The sequence below is a fragment of the Papilio machaon genome, chromosome 25 (genome assembly GCF_912999745.1).
Source record: "Papilio machaon chromosome 25, ilPapMach1.1, whole genome shotgun sequence".
In the NCBI taxonomy this organism is placed as follows: domain Eukaryota; kingdom Metazoa; phylum Arthropoda; class Insecta; order Lepidoptera; family Papilionidae; genus Papilio; species Papilio machaon.
The window spans coordinates 6045297-6070407 of NC_060010.1; the positions used below are offsets into that span (position 1 = coordinate 6045297).

Genomic DNA, 25111 nt, shown 5'->3' on the forward strand with positions numbered 1-25111 from the left:
TTTTATACTGTTTTTTAGAACTGAATCATTGTGTTGTAATGATTATAAATAATAGTACAGACAACAGCGAGCGTTTCAATTTATCTATTGTAATGTTATTTTCTGTAAATCAAGAAATCAATCATATCACAACATCAAATTATTTTTTACTATTTAGACATCATTTTGGTAAATAAACCTAACCTAACAAAGACTTTTATGGCCGTTATTTTTTATTTTTACCAAACTTTCATGGACTTTTTTTATGTTGTAACAGTGTTTTGGATGAATATGGATGTTCTTGATATTTAGAAGATAATTTAAGAGTTCCTCGATCAAACATAACGTACCCCCCATGCCGGAAAACACCTAATAAGGTATATGTAATCGAGTTGATAATTCATGTATAAATTGTACCATAGTAAAGCTGTGTGTGACGACGATGTAGCAAGTTTGCGTAATCCGTAAAACGTGCCATTCATTGGTTTGTTTCACAAACGTTCTTCCCACAAGAATTAAATTTAACAATCATTAACTCAACCCTAAATCTGGTCGATTTAAATTTAAACAACAACAAGTCCTGCGCGCTCCAGACACGTGACACGTGACCCACCGCCGGCCATCATCTCTGATTAGCGGATTTTAAAAAGTTGTGCTCGCGACGCAAATACAATCCTAATCTCTTGACGAACAAACTTGTGTAACGCACGTCACAGTCCACTACGACCGACACAGAGGTCGCAGCTATCGGCGGATGGATTGCGTCTGTTGCGAACATTGCGTTTGTTCCGAGTGAGTTGAAACAGATTGCAACTGCACAATAATACAAATTTAATCTCTCGATATCACAAACACGCTTGTTAACAATTAAATTATAACATAACTCACAGATAGATTATTAAGAATAGAAAGTAGAAGTTCGATGGCTAAATAATTTAACACGTTCACTGCGGATCAGGCCTAGATCGACCTGCCGCGGAATTTCAGCTGGTGCGGACGAAGAAAACTATGTCCCTCTCACTGGTGCGGAACGATTATCTCATAAAAAATCACGGCAGGCCTTTATCGGCCTACCACGCACTGACGGTGAAAAATATCAACTCGGTGCGGCAGGGGTCTATCGCGGCCCGCCGTCCCAACAGGCGGTTGGCGACCCGATACCGCACGGAGCGCCCCGCTTCGCTAGTTAGTGTTGAGCCATCTCACTGAACTGTACGTCGCGTTTTTTCTTTTCGTAAAATTAACGACGCACGATTGCAGGAAACAAAAGAAAAATACAAATTTTGGAAAATAAACTACTTCGCGAGGCAGATAAAAGTGATAGTGACAGCAGTGAGGAAATATTTTCCTTCAAGAAAAAAAAATAGATATTTTCCTTCAAGAAAAAAATAGATATTTTCCTTCAAGAAAAAAAAATAGGATGTGCACACAAAATCTTTGTGCGAAATGTTTTAAAGACAAGCATAAATAAATAATTAAATAAACTATTTTTCATTTCTTTTCTACAATTCTATTTTATTTTCGATATCTCCTTATTTTTGTCTTTCCCATCACTACTAAAAATACTTTCTAGTGCGGTGCTGGTCGATATCGACCCGCCACTTTCCCTGGTTCATTTCTCATTTCCTGTTTGGCAGATCCCGGGGCGAATCAACTCTAAAGAAGGTGGGTTCCAGGTTATTCTAACAGTCCAAAAAGTACACACCTATATTATGTTTTCGCAAAGTTATAGCGATTTAATCTAACCTTATGCTGGTGGGTCGAGAAAGGCCTGCCACGCACTGGCGGAAAAATCATTGGGGGCACACTTTGGCCCGCCGCCGCACCAGACGAAGGTTTAAGATTTTACTTGCCGCAGCTAAGGTGTTAACTGAATATAGAGTTCAGATACCTGATCTGATACAAACCTGTAGATACAGGCAAAAGATTTACTCCATTGCCACATACTCGTATATACAGATCAAATACATCAACTATAACAATATGTCAACAATACATCTAAAGTGTAATGCATCGAGGTAATGCTGCGAAAAGATCCTAAGATAAGATTATGGAGGCCGTGTTTTCTCTATCTCACCTCATAGCAATGACAAGGAGAGACGCAGCTCTAGTTTGTTGTGTTCGCAAGTTGTAACAGAAGCAATAGTTTACGCGGTTCACTGAGTCACCGCAATTGCAGCAGATCTCAGTATTTCCCACGCGCGGACAATGGCGGTAAAGGATAAGCCGGTACCGTGGCAGGTGTCTCACAACAGCATTGTGCTGCTCAGATGTAGCTGATAAACAAACAAACTGATACGCCCCCGCCTTTACTTGATACAACTTCAACAATAGCAAGGGATTGTTGCGATAAAGAGATTATCATAAGTATCATGTCACGTTGCTATCAGACGTTATAATGCAATGAAATTAGAAGAGTTAGTAACATACTGGCTTCGTGCTCCTTACTAAAATACATTGATGATTTTAGTAAGGAATAGAGCACTATACTAACTAAAGAGGACATGTGCATTGTATAGATATGTCTGCTTTCTGAAATATTAAACGTAAGGAGCTTTAGGAGGTTATCATCAGTTTATTTAAATTGTAACAACACCGCTAAGACAGATACGACACATAGAGGCTGAGGAAACACGAGGAAATTCAATAGACAAAGTCATATGTGCGGTCTGCAGCGTAATATTAGTTGTGAATCGATAGTTTAAGCAGATCAATAATTTCCCTCCGTCAATATCGGAAGCCAAATGTTCTGATGGCGACCATTGTGCGGCGAGCAGCGGGACGCGGCCGCGGGGAGACCGGGCGCCACACGACGCCCATTGACTGCACCAACTACCTACTCTCTGAGAACCACTCCACTAATTGTTTTATAATTTCCATTATTTTATTAGAACTATAACAATGGGCCTCTTAATAATTGTTATCGAATAACCCTCGAGTCTCAGACAAAGTTGCAGTGCGGTCTGATGTCGCCGGGAGCAGGCGAGACTGCCCCCTGTGTCGAGTGCCGAGCGGTGAGCACCGCGCAGAGAACGCAGACCTCTCTCACCGCTCACCACCGCTCACCACCGCGGCCGCTCAACTCCGCGAATAATGGAAATAAAGAAAGTTGTGTTAAAAATATTTAACGAGCAGTGGCTTTGTTGGCTTTGTTTGGGGCGTGGTTACTTTAAACCGATTTCGGTAATTAATAGGGGAAGTTGGTCGCCGCTTTACAATTGCCTTTAAATATCGTTATTTAAAAACGCTGATAGCGGTTACACGACTTGGAAGTCATTTATAATGGACTAGCTTTCAAATATATACAAAGAAAACCCTTGATTTAATACATGTGACGTCACGAACAATATATTTAACTTATTTCAGTAGTTAAGTGATGTGTTCGTCAAGTTTTATGATTCTTATGTACGTTATACGACAAACATTGGTTTCTGTGACATGTTTTTTGTCAAAGATAATGAGAGGGATATCTATGAGTTAACTATAGCAATACAAGTTGATAAATAAATTTTACTTATTATTGTTGTTGAACATGTAAAAGGATTCAACTCAAGGAGTCTACAATTTTCGAAGAAATAATGAAAACATAAAAAGTGAATGTTCTTTTCCTGTTCCGTTTCCTAACTTTACCTGCACAGTTTAGAGAACAATCGATTTGTTTTATTCGATTCAACTTGTCTACGTCTACATATAATCACAATACGTTTTCAATTGCCTTCGCTCTCTTTACAAAAATCCTAAAATGACAACGGGTTAAGTTTTTTCTTCAACAAAGATACTGTCATCCAATCCCCCGACCGCAGCCGCTCAGCTGTGGCCGCTGTGGCCGCTGTGGCCGCTGTGGCGCGCCGCAATACAATATTAATTGTTCAAAAAGTACCATAAAAAAACACTTAAACCTCTCAATGAATTCAACATAATAGCAGGTAAAATTATTTCAATCGTCGTCCAAATTACGTGGAGCTCCCGCGAGTGCGCGACTGGGATAGATTCATCCGCGAGATGAGCGCCGCGGGGGTTCAACTGGAGCTGGCCGTCCGCTATTCGGGAGCGCTCGACATATCAATTACTTATTGTTAGCAAATCATTGCAGAATCGACCGAATCAAAAGAATTTTATTATAACCTTTGTGCTTTGAAATAAAATATTTTGTTTAGGTATAGAGTGTGGAGTGGTGCGGCCGATGTGGGCTTTATGTCAAGAGCCGTAGGGGTCACATTGGCTCCAAGCGGCGGAAGGCGCGGGACCGAGTGCGTGGGAGATGTCCGGGAGCCGCCGCAGCCGCTTTGTGCTCACGGCGCTGTATTAAGAGTTGAGACGTCAGAGACTCGGAGTCTGACATGTGGATGGTAATTGTAAAATACATTTGAATAGTGAGTGAAGTTATTGAATAGTAATAGTATGCCAGCCCCCCGCCCCCCGCACACCCGCACACCCGCACACCCGCCCGCCCCAGACACGAGCTCGCGCGTCTCCCCTATACGCACTGTATGCAGTGCTTACATTAATATTAGGCTCTCGTAAATTTTTGACAAACATTTTACGACTCGAGCAAGTGGCTAAATTGTCACTGAGCGATATTTTGCAATTTTGTTACCTTAGAAATCGTCGCATAGCGCGCTCTCTGACACTCACTTCGTCTCCGAGATGTCTATGTTGAGGTGTTGAGGTGTAAGTTATGTTGTGAAAAAGATTTGAAAACATTAAACAATTTAGTAAATTCAACTGCAAGTTTTATTAAACAAGTTTTCATATAACAATATTAAAATGACACCTGTTAACAATAAGTAGTCTTACAGTTTATCTCACGTCTCAATTTGGCGAGAAAAATTGCGAATTCTTGAAGCGGAATAACGCAATTGTGTTTGTTTGTCAGTCGGCCGTGTAATCGCTAATTGTCCGCACAACCGCCTCGCCTCGTCTCGCCTCGCATCGCCTACACGTCACATCGCATCGCAGGACAGTAGTTTGACCCTGGCTTTTCACAATGTTACACAATATCGATTAATGTAAGAACCTTTTTTTGCTCATATAAACATTACTAAGAAACGATAAACGAATTAAATGCAAGTATCGTCTCAGCTTTCTTTATGGAATCGGTATTGAAGACAAGAGACATTAGCAACATCCGCTTAAACCAGAAATTGTCTGTTGGGCTAACATTGGCCTGAAGATCTGAGAACTGCTTGTGCTTGGGCGACTGCGTCAGCCGTAGATATTCCAACATTATCTCTCGTGATCTAAATACGTTTATTCCTCATCATTTATTTCTTTCGAAGTATAAACTATTAAAAGTTTCTGTATGTCAACTCCCCTTCTCCTAAAAATGTCTCATTCCCGCTCTGTCATGTCTACACCTACCAAAGTTGTCAAATATGACAGCGCTCAGATGTCGATTGTTGCCGATTCCTTGTTTATTTATTTTGGCCCCAAACTCACCTAAAAAGTTGATGATTTAATTTGTAATCGCTTCCGCGTGAGCAGCTTCTGCTACCGCCTCACCCTCCCCCTGCCTCTGCCCCTAACACTCACAATGCGGTGGTATCCTCTTACTTCGGACTGTGTACAACAACACAACACAACCACAACACAATACTCAACTGACGGAAACAATTACCTCGACATACATCAATGGAGTTTTTTTTTTTTATTATATTTTTTGGAAGGAGAACTCAATATTTTGTTTAAAAACATTGTTTGTATTCCAGTGAGAAGCAATTGTTCCGCTGACGATTTCAAAGAAAATACAGAAGTGGAGATTTATTCACAAATGTAATTTATTAATGTTATACGTCGATTTTAAGTTTCGTGGATTGAGCGCATGTCATTTGTTCTACTTTACCTAACAGCTTGACAACTCGGCAGCTCAGCAGCTTGGCATACAAGGGCCGAGGGCGATCTATCTAGAGTTTAATTAATTTAAATATAACAATATGTTCAATAACAATGGTAAAGGATAAGTTATCAGTTGCACTATAGCTATAGTAAAACGCGCCCTCTCACAAAATTTGCGAGCTGCGATTCCTGGAGACAGGGTCGACACAGCAGTGGTCGTGAACGTGGAATGCAAATTGTGTCAAATTATTAATGTTACAAATATTAATCTGATGAAAGAACTGAAACGCCATTAGAGAGTTAAAAGAAGAAGCACACATAGACACGCACACCTACCTGTGACACTGTTGTCGCAGGTAGAGTTGACACAGTGTCATGACGCAAACGTACGTGAAGCTACGGCTCGTCACCTCGGTACAGTCGTCCACGACAATGATTTAGTAAAGCATTGGTCAGAATATGAGAAAAAACTGATGCACTGAGTGCAGACATGGCAGGTGCATTGCCGGGAGTCAACATTGACAAGACCGTACACAACATCTAGGCCGCGGCTCACAATCCGCACAAATCCATCGAGATTTAGAAATTATCTCCAAGGGCGTCGCCAGCCGATGATCTGCTAGATCTATTGGGTTAGGCTACTAGTAATTCTTTTTTTCCATTAGGGAAACTTGTTAACCTAACGTTGCTTTATAGAGATGGTAGGCATCTTAGTATTTTGTGGTAGTTTATATATCTCCTTTTCCTTGACTGTACTTGCCGTAAGTAACGCGATATGTTGTTACTCGCCCGCGGCCCGCACGTCTGTTTGTTTGTCCGCCTGGCCGCGTGTCCGCGTGACTGCGTGCGCACACACACGTCGCTCCTCAAACAAGTACGCGACACAATATTTGAATATTTTAGAAACTTGAATTTCCATTTGTTGGAAGCGCGGACATTCACAAATTTATAATTTAAAACGAAAAAGAATTTTTATGTCGCCTTTATCATATTACCCACCGCGTCCTACGTTTACTAAAATCTATTACTACACAAATGTAAACAATAATTTTGTTCGGTCGGTATTTATTACGTCTTTAACGAAATAATAGTTCTTACGGCCAACAAAATAAGGTTGTAAATGTCTCGGCGGAGAGTGTGTCGATTAAATGATGGCTATTTGATGTGTCCGCACGGCGCGGCGTTGCGGCGGCAGTCGAATGGTTTTACTTTGGTGCGGGCAAATTGGAGGAGCATTAGAGAGACGCTCGAGCAAATATGTGCCGAGCAAACTACGCGCTAAAACCTTCTCTGTCTTTTGTTGCGACACTTTTTAAATTTAAAAGTATAAACAGTTACACAGATTTCTCGAAGTCTTCGCAAATACGGCGCGGTTACAGGAAAATGTCACTTGATCGACAAGTTTGTGCTGGAACACGTAGCAGGGTCGTTCTTCAAAAACTCAAAAGATTTAGGAATTTATCTACTCATCAATTAATATGTTATCAATCTGTTACAAAAAGTGATTGTTATTTATGGTCAACGTAATCACAGGCCAATGACAGCAGTTGCACTGTACTTACTGATTTATGCTGATTAACAACAAAGCAGTATTTTGTGATTTTTATTGTTTGTCGTTAAGAGAAGAGCAGGTCATGGCGTACACGCGGGCAGGCGGGCAGGCGGGCAGACAAACACGTCGTGGTCAAAAAGATCGAGCTTCTAGCGAACAGAAAGCAACTCTTTGTGCGAGGCTACACAAACAAAGACAAAATATCAGATGGTCGAGTGGGCAAACACTAGCGCTGCGCCCCGGACGCACTCGGGGCCAATGAGTGGTCAAATGTTTGCCCACTGCCACGTCCCGTGACCGCCGCCCTCTCTTTCCGCCGCCCTACAAGTGATAGAGACGGAAAATAAAAACTAAAACGCTAGAGATGCCACAAAGCTGCCGACTAACAAAATACTAGCATGGTGGCAATACAGGGCCGGACTCGGACCTGGAAATTAATATAATAAACAGTTCAGATAAATGTTATAGATTTGAACTTGGTTAATTTCAAAGAAAGTTCAAACACTATTGCTCTACCATATCGTATAAATCCGTAGAAAAAGCCTTCTGTGAGTAATTTGTTTATCAAAAACAGTTACACACCGGCTAAATATATAGGTACCTACTGTTATATACATAAAATAAGAATTGTCTTATTATTTCAATGACTATTAATCAAGTAGTAATAAACGTGTTAGAGCGGGTAAATGCGGCCCTGTGGCGACGGCAACAGGTCACTGGGGACCTGAGTGCCTGCAGCCTGCAGCCTGCAGCCAGTGCCGCGGGAGTGCAGCGGCCTGCAGCACAAATTCACAAGATATCCTCAAGTTTGCAGCCTGAGTCCTCAACTGACCTCATCAACCTTGACCTTCCTCATTGCTAGTTTTATACTTATTAGCAACACGATTCACAATACAATCTCGTACTAATTATTATACCTAATCCTAAAATCCCCAGACATTTTAGTTGGGCATTCCCATCTTTGGTTCCATAATATCATATTGTATAATTTGTAACCAACATGATGCAAACAGCACTTCCTCGCACCCGCCGCCGTCTGTCAGTGAGTGCAGGTCGCTCGCGGTCGACGGATAATGGAGACAGATTTGAGAAAAAAGGGGTCAGAATTGCTCCTTAAGAAAAATAACTCGATCATAGAAATGCAAATAGTGTCAGTGCTCTGCGGAGAATGTCCTCTGCCCCCGCTCCCTCCCCCGCCCCCGACCCGCGAACTCCCCCGCACTAGAACCCTTGCCGGCCGCCCCGCGCCTCTGTATTTTATTACTTTTTTATTTCTTTTTAAATGCTTTAGGGAGGTCAGCTATCAGCAAACAGGGCTGTCCTTACACAATAAAAAATAACACAACATAAAAGTTTACACAAATTATAGCAGCTTTACTTTACTCCTGCCTTGATGATGCAGATACCTACTATGTGTACAGCTCTACAAGCCCTCTACGTCTCTCTCGACCGTCCGTACAATGTACGATAGATGTTACTGTTTGTGTGTTGTGAGATGACGGTTTGGTTAATGTTTGTCAGAGGAAAAGTATTAACACATTTAAAAAATATTCCCAACCCTATCTGACGGTAGAGGCTCGCGAGGTGTCGGCCGGCCGGTGGCGGGGGAGGGCGCTGTCGGCCGCAGCCAGCCGCGGCTTTACTCGAACTTACACCTTTACTTACAAATTATAGGCGGTGTCGATACTTTTGTATGGTAATATTGCTATGTTCCGTAATACAACAAACTGACCGCCAACCTTTGATTGTCGGAGAAGCACTTCAAGAAGAAGTAATACAACTCCAAACGACAAATCATGATTGCAACAACACAACCGATCGTCAAACAACATGTTTTAGCTACAGCAAGAGTTATAAATGTAATGTGGCAACTTTTCTCCACTGTCTCCGGTACAACTCACTTCCTCATACAATCACAGAAACATGAGACGATCTCGTTTTAATCCAATAAATGTTTGATTATTCGCGTGAGCGGCGACCCGGGGGGAGGGTCGCGGACTTGCGGAGGATGAACTTTACGAAATACTTATATCGAAACCGTACAAAACAACAAATAATTAAAAAAGAAAACGTTGAAATAACAGAGTCGCGTGGAAATAGCAGAATTGACTTTCAAAGGTGGTCGAGCGAGACGGAGCTAGCCACACCCCGTGCGGCAGACAGAGCTCGCGTGATGCTTCAGACAAAGCCGAGTAATTGTAGACAATGGAAGCTGAAAAAGACGTTTCCTTTAACGAGATTGCTATCTGGAGAGTGTTTTGCCTGAGGACTCGCCGACACTCGCGCCTGCGGGTCTCCCGCGCGCTCTCACCTCTCCTGCCCGGGGATAAGGTCGAATGTAGCGCACCGCGCACTGTCCGGGCTGCAGATACAGGCTTGCGAGATGGAAGAGACTTTGTGAACGTACGCGAAGCGTGAAACAAGATTTGTCAAAGTATAACTCTCGTCCAAAGTACGGTGAAACGCGCGCGCGGAGGCGGCCGGGCCGACGCGGGGCCTCGCGCGCTGGTCGTCGAACTCGATAAGGACGACGCGAATTAAACTTGCGACGATCAAACGAATGTGTCGTGTCTCCACACTATGTGGCTAACGCTGTGTCGGAGTGCTGGCGTCCCGCGTTCCGGCGCCCCGAGCGGGTGAGCGGCGTCCTCTTTGACAGCCGCTGCTACTTCTTAGCGAAAATCGCAAGAAGAGTGCTGAGTCAGAGAACCCGGCACAGGTTCTACCAGCGCTATTATCACATAGTAAGAGATGAGATAAGATAGCAGTCACAGAGCCAGATCGCGGGCTCTCGTGTACGAGCTGCAAAGGCATCAATTTAAACAAAGCGAGTTCAAAACCGTGTGCAAATTCGTAGAACGAAGAAAATATTTTGATGTCTTCGCGAACTCAATAACACATCTACTAGGTACATTGATATCAAACTCCAATTGATGTTGGTGCAGTAATCAGCTACGTATAAGACTGTGCTGATGCTCGGTCGATATTTTATTTGATTCCGGATAAAACAAGGTTAATAATTTGACAGGATTAGCGCAATGTAGCGGCAAGGGGTTCGCGTCGAAGAGGCCGCCCGCGTTACCGCCACCTACTGCCTCTTGACGGGTTTAAAAATAATTAATACCATACCATACCATACTGTATTGTACTGTCAAATACAGCAGCAGTATTATGTTCTATAAGGGACCAAGTGCTGACGCCGCGGCGGCAGTAACGGCAAGTCGACTTCGTTATAAAGAGTTGACCATGACAGTAAATGTATTATAAGTTCAGTGCTTTACATAACTCTATCTAGTGATTATGTTTAGTGTTCAAAATACGCATAATGTAACATATTCTCTACGTGACTGAATTTACTACGAATTTCCATTTGTATATTTTTCTACTTAATTGACAGCTAACTTTACTAATAAAACTATTTACTTTTAATATCAAATTAACTAAACATTTTTAGCGCTTTCAGGTTCCTTTTCTTGCTTTTAAATGTGATGTAGTACGCCATCTATTATCAAGTAGTTTAAGTCGTGAAACATTTCCAGCGGTCTCTGTGGGCGAGTAGGTAATACAACGTTTTCGTGTTGTGTAGAATGTTCGATTCGAATGTTCGAATTCGAGATAGTTTACAGTTGATTGTGTAGATTTCGCTGTAAAGTCATATTTGTGACTGATTTTCATAATTATTTATTTCAGCATACAAACATAAGGTAAGTGTACGTTGCGGGGACCATTGCCGGGACAGGGCGGGTACAACACACAGCGCGGGGTGTCGAGCAGCAAGCAGTCAGTGACCTCCTCGATGGCACTTATCTCGTGCCTGTCGCCACATTTTGACTGATTGCTTATAAAATTTCCTAACAAACAAACCAAGATAAACAAACACAGAAATAACTGATAATGATGATCATCGTCATGAAACTGATAATGTAAAATACTGTTTACGACAGTCGCTACTGCATACTTTTTTCTACTGGTCATGACAAACCTTCGAGTCCTGTCCACAGCATCTCGACGCCGGTTGATAAGTATATGTGTACAGAGCACAGCCTATTGTTTGATAGATAACAGTTAAATACATTTATTCATTGAACAAAATTTTCTGGCACAACAGAGCAAATAATAACAACTGTTGCGGGAGGGGCGTTTTCTGCTGTTGGCGATCTTTATATGGCCCTCTTATTTACCTAAACTATACAAATGTGAGATACAACTGTCAAGACAAGCCTGGCGAGACCTGCAACTATTTTTATATAAAAAGCAGAAATAATAGAAAAAAAATATGGCTTAATTTAATACTGCGCGAGTACGACCTTACTTTAGTCATCTTTTTTTGCTATAAGTTGTTTATCAAAGGACATTGTTTACGCCTGATTGCAAAATTCGTCTTTTCAAAAAAAAAAATATTCCGTAGTTGTTTGTACTTGTCGCGTCACCTGTCACCTGTCGCCATTGCTAGTGACAAGTAGCGGCGCACGACAAGATCACTGCCCGACACCTATTACGTGTCAAGGAATCTACGATTATTGCTTTCTACACGAAGTGGACACTCGCGTTTGTAGATAAACTTGTCTTTAATTGTCAATTTAAAACCAAGTAGGTGTTCGAATAGCTACAATGACAATATATACGATCAGATCAGCTTTTCTTTATATTAAAATAACTTAAGAAAATTTAAATTTAAATATTTTAGATTGAACTACGATTAGTCAGTGAAACACTGTTCCTTTTTTTATTTGTGGTCTAGCTAGTTGGGCTCCATGGCAATAGACTTTTGTTGCTATCATTTTTAATCTACGCACGAAACAAGACAGTTCTGTTATCAAGCAGCAATCAGCTCGACGAGATGCACGACGGCCGCTCTCCTCTCAGCATTGTGTTGTAGTGGTAAAGCCGCGTTCACATTTGCCTGACGTGTTGTGTCGTGATGCGTCAGAAAGGTATCGGTCTCATACAATTAATATGGTTGCGTGCACACTTCTCTGACGCAGTGTGTCGTGATGGCTTGTGTCGTGTCGCGTCAGTAGCGATCCCGGTCCGCGTCAGTTGGGTGAGGTGCGGGGGACGGCGCAGCGACACGACACAGCGGGTCGGACTAGTGTGCACGCGCACGTGTCGTGTTGTGACGCGTCAGAAGGTATGGACGACGAGCTGATCGAGTACGTACGACAATATAAAGCGATTTATGATACAAAATGTAAACAATATAAGGATCAATCTATTAAAACTAAACTATCTTTTTGTATTTACTGGATGTATCCAATATCTTCTTCTCTTTTTTTGTTTTATTAGAAGTGTTGCCAGTGCCAATAACTGCATATCTTCTTCATAATCTGAATCCGAATCGGATGATTCATGAAAAAACATTGCGAATGTGTAAACTCTCCGAGAGCTATAACGGAACTGATTAAAAATGCGTCATAACGCGTCACATAGATGTGAACAGTAGCCATCACGACAGAAAGCATCACGACACGACACGTCAGGCAAATGTGAATGCGGCTTTATTGTTTGTGAACGCGAGACGTGTCACATAGATCATAGGTAGACAGACACTCGCGCTGTGACTGTCGGCGCGGAAGGACGTACGGACAAACGGACACGCAAACACGCGATCTTACACTAAACTACGCACGCACATACACTGGTGAGACTTGTTTACGTTATTGTGTGTATTACGGTATCTTTGGATATTTATACTAGTGATAGCCTAGTACTTTGTTCAGAAATTTTTATGTAATTTTATTAAACGTTATCAGACATGAATTCTGTTGTGCTGCACAACTCTGTCTGTTGAACTCATTACAAACAGTTTTAACCGTAAGTTAAACTTACATAATGAGATACAATATATTTACTTTTAGAATCAACTCTTTAGTTACATATTTTGTTACATTATGTTAAATACGCACGCGGGTGCAATGTTCTGTCACAGCTCTGGTCGGCGAGTTGCTGCTCGTGTGCCAATTGCTTATAAAATGACTGTCATCAATCGATGCAGAACCTTCCTGACAACGTCAGGCAAATAAGGTTTTGAATTCCCTTTGATGCTTTCCCTTTTATGTTTGTTAAAGTTTTCTTAACAATGCCGGTTTCCATGGTTACGTTTTAGTTTTGACAATAACAACTTTCTGACAAGTTACCAACAAAGTTATGAACAAATTATATAAAAAATCGCGTGGAAAACAGAATCCTGCTTTAGTAGAGCTAAATGTTACATAATAAAATAACAAGAGTTTTTTTTAACATGTCTTTAACTACGAATACATATTGTTGTAATACATTTTACACATATGTAGGTAAATAATGGCACTAGTAGTAAATATATGAACAGCGACTCACAGAGAAATCAATCATTAAGTTATTGAGCGCATTGTTGTTTCTAATAATACATGAACAATGCGGAGTCACTGTACGAGGCAGGCATTATTTAGGCAATTTATGTATTTACCTGTCAGTAATGATTTGTTATTTTAGTGAAGATAATTTCAAGAGATAAACTAAAAAGAGTTGCAAACGCATTTGGGGAATCTCTGTAGGGCGCTCAAGCGGAGCAGAGGAGTCATGTGACGGTGGCGCGGCTCTGGGGGCGCCACTGTGCTCGCCGCACTCAATTTATGAGGCCTTGCCTCGTACAAATATTCTATTTATAGATCACTTGCTATTTACAAATAATAAACCGATGCGTTATTTAGGCAAGGATACCCGGGAAGGTGCAGAGAGTGACCGCACACAGTTTAGTATATTCTGAAAAACTTTTAGGTTATGTAATGTATCAGTCACAAATAGACAATTTTGAGAGCACAAAGTGGCGCACTCAGGTCAATCACCGGCTGTCAGCGATCGAGGCGACGCTAAGTGAAGAGTAAATGAGCTGTCACGATATCACAACTTATTCAGAGTTTGTCGGCACATGACTCGGCTTAAATATAAAATGTATCACACAGTGTAATCGCTATATAACAATAAATTATATATTCTTGTGGCATAATGACATATAGTTTTCCCTCACAACGAGTATTGTGACTCACATGGACCGATGTTAGGCCGACTGCGAAAGTTGTAACAGTTGAGCCTCGCGACCAGATGTGCATGAAACTCGGATGCATAGACTGAGATCACATTTACATTAGTCACTCTCATCTCTTTCTCTCTCTCTCTCTCTCTGCAGATAAAATCGCAATGTCTGCGGGGAGTGCAACGGGCGCGACGGGCACAGTGCTGGCGCCGGGCGCTCGCATTCGTGCGGAGGTGGACGAAGAGGCAGTGCGACTGCTGGCAGAGCGGCTGTACGGCATTTCGGTGCAGGAACTGACCGAGCTGCCGGGCTACGACGACCGCAACTACCGCCTCACCGAGGACCCCAACGTCAAGAACCCGCTAATCCTCCGCCACAGCCCACACGGATACGTCCTCAAGATTATGAACTCCATGGACTCCAAGAACCTCGCCGTCGTTGAGGCGCAGAACGAGCTAATGAACTTCTTAAGTCAGTCCACAAACTCCAATCCATCTACTAGCTGAATCAGGCATTTTTCTCAATTGCAATGCCCAGTATCAAATCAATATCAATAGAAATATCAAAGTCTAAATAAGAAATATCGTAGTCGTGTCCAGCAGTTTGAAGTGATACGTCAGTTAGTTTCTACGAAATGTTAACGCTGGAGTGTCGTGTTGGTTGCAGGCCGCCGCTCTGTGACATGCCCGGTGCCAGTGCGTAACGTGTTCGGGCAGCTGCACTCGCTGGAGACGCTGGGCGGGCAGCAGCACGCCGTGCGCCTGCTGGAGTTTGTGCCCGGCGAGCTGCTCAAGGACGTGCCGCGCTCCGACGCCCTCTGCTACCAGCTCGGCGAGTTCGTAGCGAACCTCGACAACAAGCTGCAGGTGAACCCTCAACGGAAGTCGACTCTACACATAAATCATATAAGTATATATGAGATGGTTTCCTACCTGAGGACGATGCTCTTCGCACGTAGTAAACTTTGCTTCAACAGTTATCTGAGATTGCGCGCGACGTCTTATGTTTTATCTATGGTATTATCATTACTTCTGATAAAGATATTAAGATTCAGAGAAGCTGACAATTCTATTTTTAGCGTACGTTTGACATCGTTAAAGCCATTATTTATTTCTGTTACAAAAAATATTTTTCCTGTAAAAATATTCATGTGACGGGGACGCGGTCTGTGAAATGACAAGTGTGGCGTCTCTGCTGCTGCTGCAGTTGTAGATTTGGCCGATTGATCGATCGTATATTAATTACTACTAAAAGGAATAATTATTCAACATGATATAAAAGCTATTATATTTATACTGTATGCGAAATAAAAAGCGGGCTTCGGTCAAACGGGAAAAAATTCCTTTGAACCGATTGATCAGTTAACTAATCGGCCCAACGGCAAACGCCCGAAACTGACGCACTTGGTGGCTGGGGTCAGTAACAGCACTGTCTCTTGCAGAACTTCACGCACTCGGGGCTGGCAGGGCGCGAACACATATGGATGCTGTCGCAGGTCCCGGAGCTCGAGAAGTTCAAGTACGTCATCGAAGATCCTGACAACCTGGACCTTGTCGAGGAGGTGAAAAAATTCGATCATATGTGTTTTTTTTTTTATTTTGTAGCAGTAGAGTATGTACATAGTACAACATATACGGGTAGTGGTATATATGAGTGAGGAGGTGCGCGGTGTCGCAGGTGATCGAGGAGTTCAAGTACGCGGTGGTGCCGCAGCTGGGCGATCTGGAGCGCGGCGTCATCCACGGAGACATCAACGAGCAGAATGTGCTCGTCGATCGCAAGCCGCAGCCCAGGTATATACCTCCTCTCCGTTTACCTCTTACCTATTCCACGCCACAGGGTTTACACAATTACAATTACGATCGTTGGTTGCTGAAGACTAAATTCAGGAAAAGTGTAATGAGTGTAAACAACTATAATTTGTATCACATTTCTTTTGCAAAAAGTAATGCTCCTATATTTTTTCCTCGTGTTTTAAAATAAAATTGACAAAATGGAATGATCCTTATCACACACACACACACGCAAACAACCACACCAATCTACAACACACGTATGCAAAAAAATCGAATTGTAAAAAAAATAGTTAGTTATTTCATTTTTTTTTTAATTACAAATGATTATTTTCTTTTCTTTTGTCACTAAATGTAAAATTAATTTAATGATAGGGGGAAGGGATTGGCTCCTGAAACACAGGGCTTTTCCCTAGTTCAGGAACCAAGGCTTCCACATAATTGTGTATATGAGTGTTACAACAAAGCAGTTATTTATTATTATTATTCACATATTTATTTATTTATTTTCTGACTTTATACATTTTTCTTAATATAATATAAAACAATAAATATTAAAAAAAAAATATTAAAAATCTAAATACCAAATTTATTATTATTATTACTATGTAACACAATCAATTGACACATCACTGGTAATCTTGTCATACCATAGTGAAAATACTCTCAGAATCAAGTTATAAGTTATGAAACCATTCGTAAGTCCGATACCACATTACAAATTCATAAATTACTGTTTTATGGCGACGTGTGTGTAGCAATAGTGTGTTACAGCAACAGCGAGTATCGCATTGCGGGCATCATCGACTTCGGTGACGTGCAGGAGTCGTACTACGTGTTCGAGCTGGCCATCGCCATGACCTATCTCATGCTGCTGACCGGACAGCCGCGCAGCGCCGGCGTGCTGCTGGCCGGATACAGCGTCACACGTCGTCTGCCCGACCACGAGTACCGCCTGCTCAAGGTTGTTTTTTTTTTTGCAAAAACTATCATATCTCACACCACCACCCGAATAAGTGAAGGACTTTCCGGACAACTTATTCTTCCTATATACTCCGGAAGGCTCGACGAACCCTTCATGTCTAGTTGTGAACTTTCTCAATTTGAAGTGAATATAAAACAAAATCTTAATAGATATCCGTCGCATAGTTAGTATAGGTTCTTTGGAGAAATTGGTTGTTCGATCCGCAAAAACTTAATCCGTCGTTTCACTAATGCTACGGTGTAAGTAAAACGATCGGCAATACATACATTTGTAGACGCTGGTGTCGGCGCGGCTGGTGCAGAGCCTGGTGCTGGGCGCCTACACGCTGCAGCAGGACCCCGCCAACACGTACGTGACGTGCAGCGCGCGCGCCGGCGGCTGGCAGCTGCTGCGGCGTCTGCGCAAGTCCCCGCCACAACCAGACGGCGACGACACCGACTGGCGCGCCGTCGCCGACGAGTACCTCACGCGCAGCTAACTGCGGCTAACTACAGCTGGCACTGGCCCGGCTCTGTCTGCCTCGTCACCACTCGTGTTGCACCGCGGCCACTGAAGACGTCTCATTCAATTCATTTAGGCAGAAATGTCCTCGAGGTCGGATAAAAACATACCTTATTATTCTGTATAATGTACTAAATACTTTGTTGATATAATGTAATATGTTAAAATGTTATAATATTATGTAATTATTACAATAAATGATATATAATTTTTTTTTCTCGGCTTAAGCATCGTTTTAATTCATAATTCGGAACCCTTAAATAATGGAACACGTGAAGTGACGAACCGCGTTGTAAACGTAAACACAACGTCGCGTTGATGGGGCATAAACGTTTAAGAACATAACATAAGGCGACTTAGGCTGAAATTTATAGTCCGTACTTGGACTTTGCGTAGACTTATCTTACGAGTTTATAGATAATATGCTTAAGCTAGACATTTGCTTAGCAAATTCTAAGTCACCAAAATCGTTGACTTAACGACGTCTTACATGTTTCTCGACTACTTTTCTTTTTATATACGATAAGGTGGCAAATATATTAAAAAATATATAATGATCACCTTGTGTATTTTTTTTTTTTTTTTGAATACGTCTAAATCTGCATCAAGTTCATTTCTTTTTTTTTTTTTTTTTTTCATGTATTTTTTATTTGTATTAATCGAAGTAATCACCAATGCAATCAATGCATCTTTGCCTACGCAGTGGCAGTTTATTGATGCCCTTTTTAAAGAAATCAGCTGGACGGGAGGTAACAAATTCTTCAAAGGCATTTTGTACTGCCTCGCGGGTATTGAATTTTTTTTTCCTGTCAAGAAGTTATCCAAATTCTGGAAAAAATAGTAGTCTGTAGGCGTATGACGGAGAGCTTCGATCCACAGTTCTTGCAACTGGGGATCGAAGCTGACTGTGACTGTCTGCTGTGCAGTATGAGGTCGCGAATTGTCGTGCAGGAGCAGCAGAGACGAGTGATTGACCAATGCTGGTTAGTAGTACGAGACCAACCAACGCCAAAGAGTTAAAAGAGTTGACATCAGTAAGGATGGCAACAAAAAAATTATACAAGAAAATTCAAAAGCAATAAAGACGTCGGACATGTTTGACTTTTCAGTCTTATGACTGACAAATTTTGTTTACTCTGAGACTTGGTCGATTAATGATGACACAAAAATAGTGATTAAAAGTAGGAAATAAAAACACCATTTTTTTTTTCCGCATCATACGTAAATTAAAAACACTTTAACTTTCAATATTTTTCGACAGATTATAACAATATACTCAAATCAATTAAAGACGCACTTTAACTATAGAGTCATCTATCGGCGGAAGGGGAACAGCTTATCGGCTTCAAAGAGAGTAGCTCTGATAATTAAAACAATAACAACACAAACGGAAATAACAGAAACTTTTTTTTTTTTTTTTAATTCGACATTTAAACTTAATTCAGGCCATCTATCGGCTATTAATCAAAATACTTTTATTCTCGGAAATCAGATATAAAAAGAAATAATATCAAGTTATTTCCTCTTTTTTTTTTTTTGTTCTTTTTTTTTTTTTTGTTCTTTTTTTTTTGTTCTATTTTATCTTAAAATATATTCTTAAGTATTTTTTTTTTTCATCTATCCTTTAACTATTTCTTTGTCTACACACAATACTCAGTAGCCTAATGGATGAGGTAACGGATTTACGGTAGGTAGGTAGGTAGGTAGGTAGGTAGGTAGGTAGGTAGGTAGGTAGGTAGGTAGGTAGGTAGGTAGGTAGGTAGGTAGGTAGGTAGGTAGGTAGGTAGGTAGGTAGGTAGGTAGGTAGGTAGGTAGGTAGGTAGGTAGGTAGGTAGGTAGGTAGGTAGGTAGGTAGGTAGGTAGGTAGGTAGGTAGGTAGGTAGGTAGGTAGGTAGGTAGGTAGGTAGGTAGGTAGGTAGGTAGGTAGGTAGGTAGGTAGGTAGGTAGGTAGGTAGGTAGGTAGGTAGGTAGGTAGGTAGGTAGGTAGGTAGGTAGGTAGGTAGGTAGGTAGGTAGGTAGGTAGGTAGGTAGGTAGGTAGGTAGGTAGGTAGGTAGGTAGGTAGGTAGGTAGGTAGGTAGGTAGGTAGGTAGGTAGGTAGGTAGGTAGGTAGGTAGGTAGGTAGGTAGGTAGGTAGGTAGGTAGGTAGGTAGGTAGGTAGGTAGGTAGGTAGGTAGGTAGGTAGGTAGGTAGGTAGGTAGGTAGGTAGGTAGGTAGGTAGGTAGGTAGGTAGGTAGGTAGGTAGGTAGGTAGGTAGGTAGGTAGGTAGGTAGGTAGGTAGGTAGGTAGGTAGGTAGGTAGGTAGGTAGGTAGGTAGGTAGGTAGGTAGGTAGGTAGGTAGGTAGGTAGGTAGGTAGGTAGGTAGGTAGGTAGGTAGGTAGGTAGGTAGGTAGGTAGGTAGGTAGGTAGGTAGGTAGGTAGGTAGGTAGGTAGGTAGGTAGGTAGGTAGGTAGGTAGGTAGGTAGGTAGGTAGGTAGGTAGGTAGGTAGGTAGGTAGGTAGGTAGGTAGGTAGGTAGGTAGGTAGGTAGGTAGGTAGGTAGGTAGGTAGGTAGGTAGGTAGGTAGGTAGGTAGGTAGGTAGGTAGGTAGGTAGGTAGGTAGGTAGGTAGGTAGGTAGGTAGGTAGGTAGGTAGGTAGGTAGGTAGGTAGGTAGGTAGGTAGGTAGGTAGGTAGGTAGGTAGGTAGGTAGGTAGGTAGGTAGGTAGGTAGGTAGGTAGGTAGGTAGGTAGGTAGGTAGGTAGGTAGGTAGGTAGGTAGGTAGGTAGGTAGGTAGGTAGGTAGGTAGGTAGGTAGGTAGGTAGGTAGGTAGGTAGGTAGGTAGGTAGGTAGGTAGGTAGGTAGGTAGGTAGGTAGGTAGGTAGGTAGGTAGGTAGGTAGGTAGGTAGGTAGGTAGGTAGGTAGGTAGGTAGGTAGGTAGGTAGGTAGGTAGGTAGGTAGGTAGGTAGGTAGGTAGGTAGGTAGGTAGGTAGGTAGGTAGGTAGGTAGGTAGGTAGGTAGGTAGGTAGGTAGGTAGGTAGGTAGGTAGGTAGGTAGGTAGGTAGGTAGGTAGGTAGGTAGGTAGGTAGGTAGGTAGGTAGGTAGGTAGGTAGGTAGGTAGGTAGGTAGGTAGGTAGGTAGGTAGGTAGGTAGGTAGGTAGGTAGGTAGGTAGGTAGGTAGGTAGGTAGGTAGGTAGGTAGGTAGGTAGGTAGGTAGGTAGGTAGGTAGGTAGGTAGGTAGGTAGGTAGGTAGGTAGGTAGGTAGGTAGGTAGGTAGGTAGGTAGGTAGGTAGGTAGGTAGGTAGGTAGGTAGGTAGGTAGGTAGGTAGGTAGGTAGGTAGGTAGGTAGGTAGGTAGGTAGGTAGGTAGGTAGGTAGGTAGGTAGGTAGGTAGGTAGGTAGGTAGGTAGGTAGGTAGGTAGGTAGGTAGGTAGGTAGGTAGGTAGGTAGGTAGGTAGGTAGGTAGGTAGGTAGGTAGGTAGGTAGGTAGGTAGGTAGGTAGGTAGGTAGGTAGGTAGGTAGGTAGGTAGGTAGGTAGGTAGGTAGGTAGGTAGGTAGGTAGGTAGGTAGGTAGGTAGGTAGGTAGGTAGGTAGGTAGGTAGGTAGGTAGGTAGGTAGGTAGGTAGGTAGGTAGGTAGGTAGGTAGGTAGGTAGGTAGGTAGGTAGGTAGGTAGGTAGGTAGGTAGGTAGGTAGGTAGGTAGGTAGGTAGGTAGGTAGGTAGGTAGGTAGGTAGGTAGGTAGGTAGGTAGGTAGGTAGGTAGGTAGGTAGGTAGGTAGGTAGGTAGGTAGGTAGGTAGGTAGGTAGGTAGGTAGGTAGGTAGGTAGGTAGGTAGGTAGGTAGGTAGGTAGGTAGGTAGGTAGGTAGGTAGGTAGGTAGGTAGGTAGGTAGGTAGGTAGGTAGGTAGGTAGGTAGGTAGGTAGGTAGGTAGGTAGGTAGGTAGGTAGGTAGGTAGGTAGGTAGGTAGGTAGGTAGGTAGGTAGGTAGGTAGGTAGGTAGGTAGGTAGGTAGGTAGGTAGGTAGGTAGGTAGGTAGGTAGGTAGGTAGGTAGGTAGGTAGGTAGGTAGGTAGGTAGGTAGGTAGGTAGGTAGGTAGGTAGGTAGGTAGGTAGGTAGGTAGGTAGGTAGGTAGGTAGGTAGGTAGGTAGGTAGGTAGGTAGGTAGGTAGGTAGGTAGGTAGGTAGGTAGGTTAGGTTAGGTTAGGTTAGGTTAGGTTAGGTTAGGTTAGGTTAGGTTAGGTTAGGTTAGGTTAGGTTAGGTTAGGTTAGGTTAGGTTAGGTTAGGTTAGGTTAGGTTAGGTTAGGTTAGGTTAGGTTAGGTTAGGTTAGGTTAGGTTAGGTTAGGTTAGGTTCCACGGACCTGCTCGGTTGTCCGAGTGGGCGGAGAGGTGAACTCCGACGTGGCGCGTCCCCGGGTGGTGGATAGGGGAACGCCCCGGCATATTGCTGCGGTAGGGCTTTTTTCGCCCCGCGAACCAAACACCAAAACCCGTAAATCCGCACCCAGCGGAAACGGGGGCTCTGCGCACTGAGCGTGGGGCCGCGAGGAAGAAAACCTCTATAAAAAATTACCCTGGTGGCAACACCACACTTGGCGCCCACTGGTCTTTATGATCGGTGGACGCCAAGTAAACCGTAAGTCCGCACTGAGCGGAAACGGGGGCTCTGCGCACTGAGCGTGGGGCCGCGAGGAAGAAAACCTCTATAAAAAATTACCCTGAGGAGGAGGTGGATGTTCCGTAGGGCTACACCGGACAGGGCCACCCATACCGGGCAGGCCTGCGGAACATCGACGAGGGCGTGCGGCATCACGTTAAAAGGCAGCGGACTTCGGTCGGAGTATGGCGGCCTCCAAGGCCGCGCGTCATGACTGGGGGACCTCACCCTGCTCAACAAAGGCGGCTTCCGGTGTCCGACAACGCCGGACCAACAATGACCATGGCAGACTCCAAAACAGTATTACCCCAGGAGGGTACCGCTGGCTACGCCAGCGGAGAATCCCTCCCAGAGGTCACTCTGACCTCTGGCCGGCCCTCGTATTCTGGGGGGGCCAAAGGATGCCACACGACCACTGCACGCAAAACGGAACTGACCACAGCAAGCGAATCGGATTTGTCGATCAGGAAAGAAGGGAAAGAGTGGACGAAGAGAGGAGGAGAAAAGATAGGGAAAGACCGAGCAGAGGAAGATGAGTCGAGCGACGCCGAATTCCAATCGGTGTCCGAGATTTCTGGGATGTCCGGGATATCCGGACTCTCTTCCTCTGACTCGGATAGCACCGTCGAGGGTGTTAAGGACGTAGAGGAGGGGAAGAAGACTGTCTCTTCGGCCCCGAAGATTGCCCTCCGATTTGCGGCCAAAATGCCGAAAAAGAGGGCACTCAAAGGTGATGAGGCGGCGACTCCGGTTGCCGTGAAAGTCTCGACGGCGGCGAGAGGCCGTCCTAGACGACCAGGGGTGCACGCTACCTATCTGCAGGAGGCAAGAGCACAGATGGCGGAGGAGAGGGAGAGTGGAGCAGGCGGCTCGAACCCCCCCCCCTACCGTCCTCCTTGCCTCCCGCCCAGGGACCCATCGGAGCCGAGGTGCTCCCAGCCGGAGGCGGCCACTATCGAGGCCCTTGCCGCTAAAGCCCTCCTGAATGTGGCCGCCATTCAGGGGGAGGTTAAAAAAAGCGGAAATATTAAGGGCACTGTACTAGGCCAGATAAACCGGGCCACAAAGGGGGTGATTGAGGCGGTGGAGGAGCTCCGCTCAATCACCCCCCAGGAGGAACAACGCAGACTCCGCGCGGAGAACGCCAGACTGGCGAGAGAAGTCGAACTCATCCGCGCGGAGTTAAAAGCGTTCAAGGAAGCGTACTCGGAGTCGCAGAGGAAAGCGGCCGCGACTCCGAGGGAGACTCCTCCGGCCCGGGAGGAGAGCGTGGAAACCGTGCTCAGGGGCGCCCTCGAGGAGATGAGGCGCGACCTTCTAGAGTCCGTAGGCGGGATGGTCAATGCCCGCCTAGGAGACCTGGAAACGCGCCTCCCCCCTGAGCCGGTGGTCAGACCGCCTCTCCAGGCGGACAAGAACCACCCGCCGCCGCCGCGCCCTGTGGCCCGGCCCAACTTAGTGGCTAGTGCCACTAAAACCGTGGAGGTACGACCGGCCCAGGCCCCTGTGGCCAAAGCCGGTCCAGCACAGAAACCGAAGCGGAAGATCAACAAGGCCGGACCGGCCGCCCCTCCCCCCCCTCCACCTGCTGGCGGAGGAGGGAGCGCAGAGACGGCCACAAAGGCCAAAGCCGGAGCCACCAAACCCGCCCCCCAAACACCCGGGGGCGAGGAAACACCATGGGCCAAAGTGGTCGGCCGAAAGGCCGCCAAAAAGAAGAAGGCTCCGGCTAGGGCCCCACCCGCTGCACAGGCTCAGCCTGTAAGAGCGCAGCGGGTTGCCCCCCCCCCCAAAGCAGTGAAGATCGTGGCCCCCAAGACGGCGGCTATCACCGTCACCCTCAAACCGGGGGCCACGATCACGACAGCGGAAGGTCAGGTCGCCGAGGCCAAATATACAGATGTATTGGCCAAGGCCAAGGCGGCGATCTGCCTTAGAGACCTCGGCTTGGAGACGGTCAAGGTGCGTACCAGCATGACCGGCTCCAAGCTGATGGAGGTGGGGGGGAGCACCCCAGAAGAGACGGCCGACCGCCTGGCCGCCGAATTGACACGCGTCATTGGCGGCTGGGCGGACATCGCGCGTCCGTCCAAGCTTGCAGACCTTCGGGTCTCGGGTTTGGACGAGACGATAACGTGCGAGGAGGTGGCAGCCAAACTGGCTACAATCGGAGGCTGCCACCCCGAGGCCGTCAAAGTGGGCCTAATCAGGCCCAGCTTCTGGGGTGGGGGGTCCACCCTAGTGAGATGTCCGGCAGCGGCGGCAAAAGCCGTCGCTCAGATAGGAAAGGTGGCCATAGGGTGGAGTATGGCCACCGTCACCGCGGTAAGGGCCCGGCCGCTGCGCTGTTTTAAGTGCATGCAGCTGGGCCACACCCGGGCCCTATGCCCGTCGGAAGCGGAGGATGGTCGCCTCTGCTTCCGATGTGGCCAAGAGGGCCACAAGAGGGCTGCGTGCGAGGCGCCTGTCCACTGCGCCGTGTGCAAAAGGACAGGCTGCCCGCACGCCCACGTCATGGGGGGAGCTAAATGCACCCCCCCCACCATGAGGGGGAAGGCCCGCTCCACCGGCCCTCCCCCTGCGCCAAGAGCGCAGCCGCCGCCCGGGCCGCAACAACAGCCCGAAGAGGAACGTATGCAGGTGTCATAAATGCCCAGACACCTGCATACGGAGTTCCTGCAGACCAACGCCAACCACTCCGCCCGCGCACAGGACCTGCTAATGCAGGCCCTGGCGGAGTGGAAAATTGCCGTTGCTGTCGTGGCCGAGCCCTACCTCATCCCTTCCCAGCCTCATTGGGTCGGGGACACGGAGGGCTCGGTCGGAAT

General features: G+C 45.0%; 2 protein-coding genes across 2 annotated transcripts; both read left to right on the top strand.

Annotated features, from left to right (window-relative positions):
* The first annotated feature begins 12870 nt into the window (after window positions 1-12870).
* Window positions 12871-17809, top strand: LOC106717579 (hydroxylysine kinase). The gene is made up of 7 exons (XM_014511499.2): window positions 12871-13007; window positions 14532-14849; window positions 15045-15244; window positions 15820-15939; window positions 16056-16171; window positions 16946-17135; window positions 17431-17809. Exons 2-7 carry the CDS (start codon window positions 14543-14545, stop codon window positions 17632-17634), a joined length of 1137 nt encoding a protein of 378 aa, XP_014366985.2. The 5' UTR covers window positions 12871-13007; window positions 14532-14542; the 3' UTR covers window positions 17635-17809.
* A 4756-nt stretch (window positions 17810-22565) lies between these two features.
* LOC106710186 (actin cytoskeleton-regulatory complex protein PAN1-like) lies at window positions 22566-24932 on the top strand. Its single transcript, XM_014502190.2, has one exon. It carries the CDS (start codon window positions 22566-22568, stop codon window positions 24930-24932), a length of 2367 nt encoding a protein of 788 aa, XP_014357676.2.
* The last annotated feature ends 179 nt before the right edge of the window (window positions 24933-25111 follow it).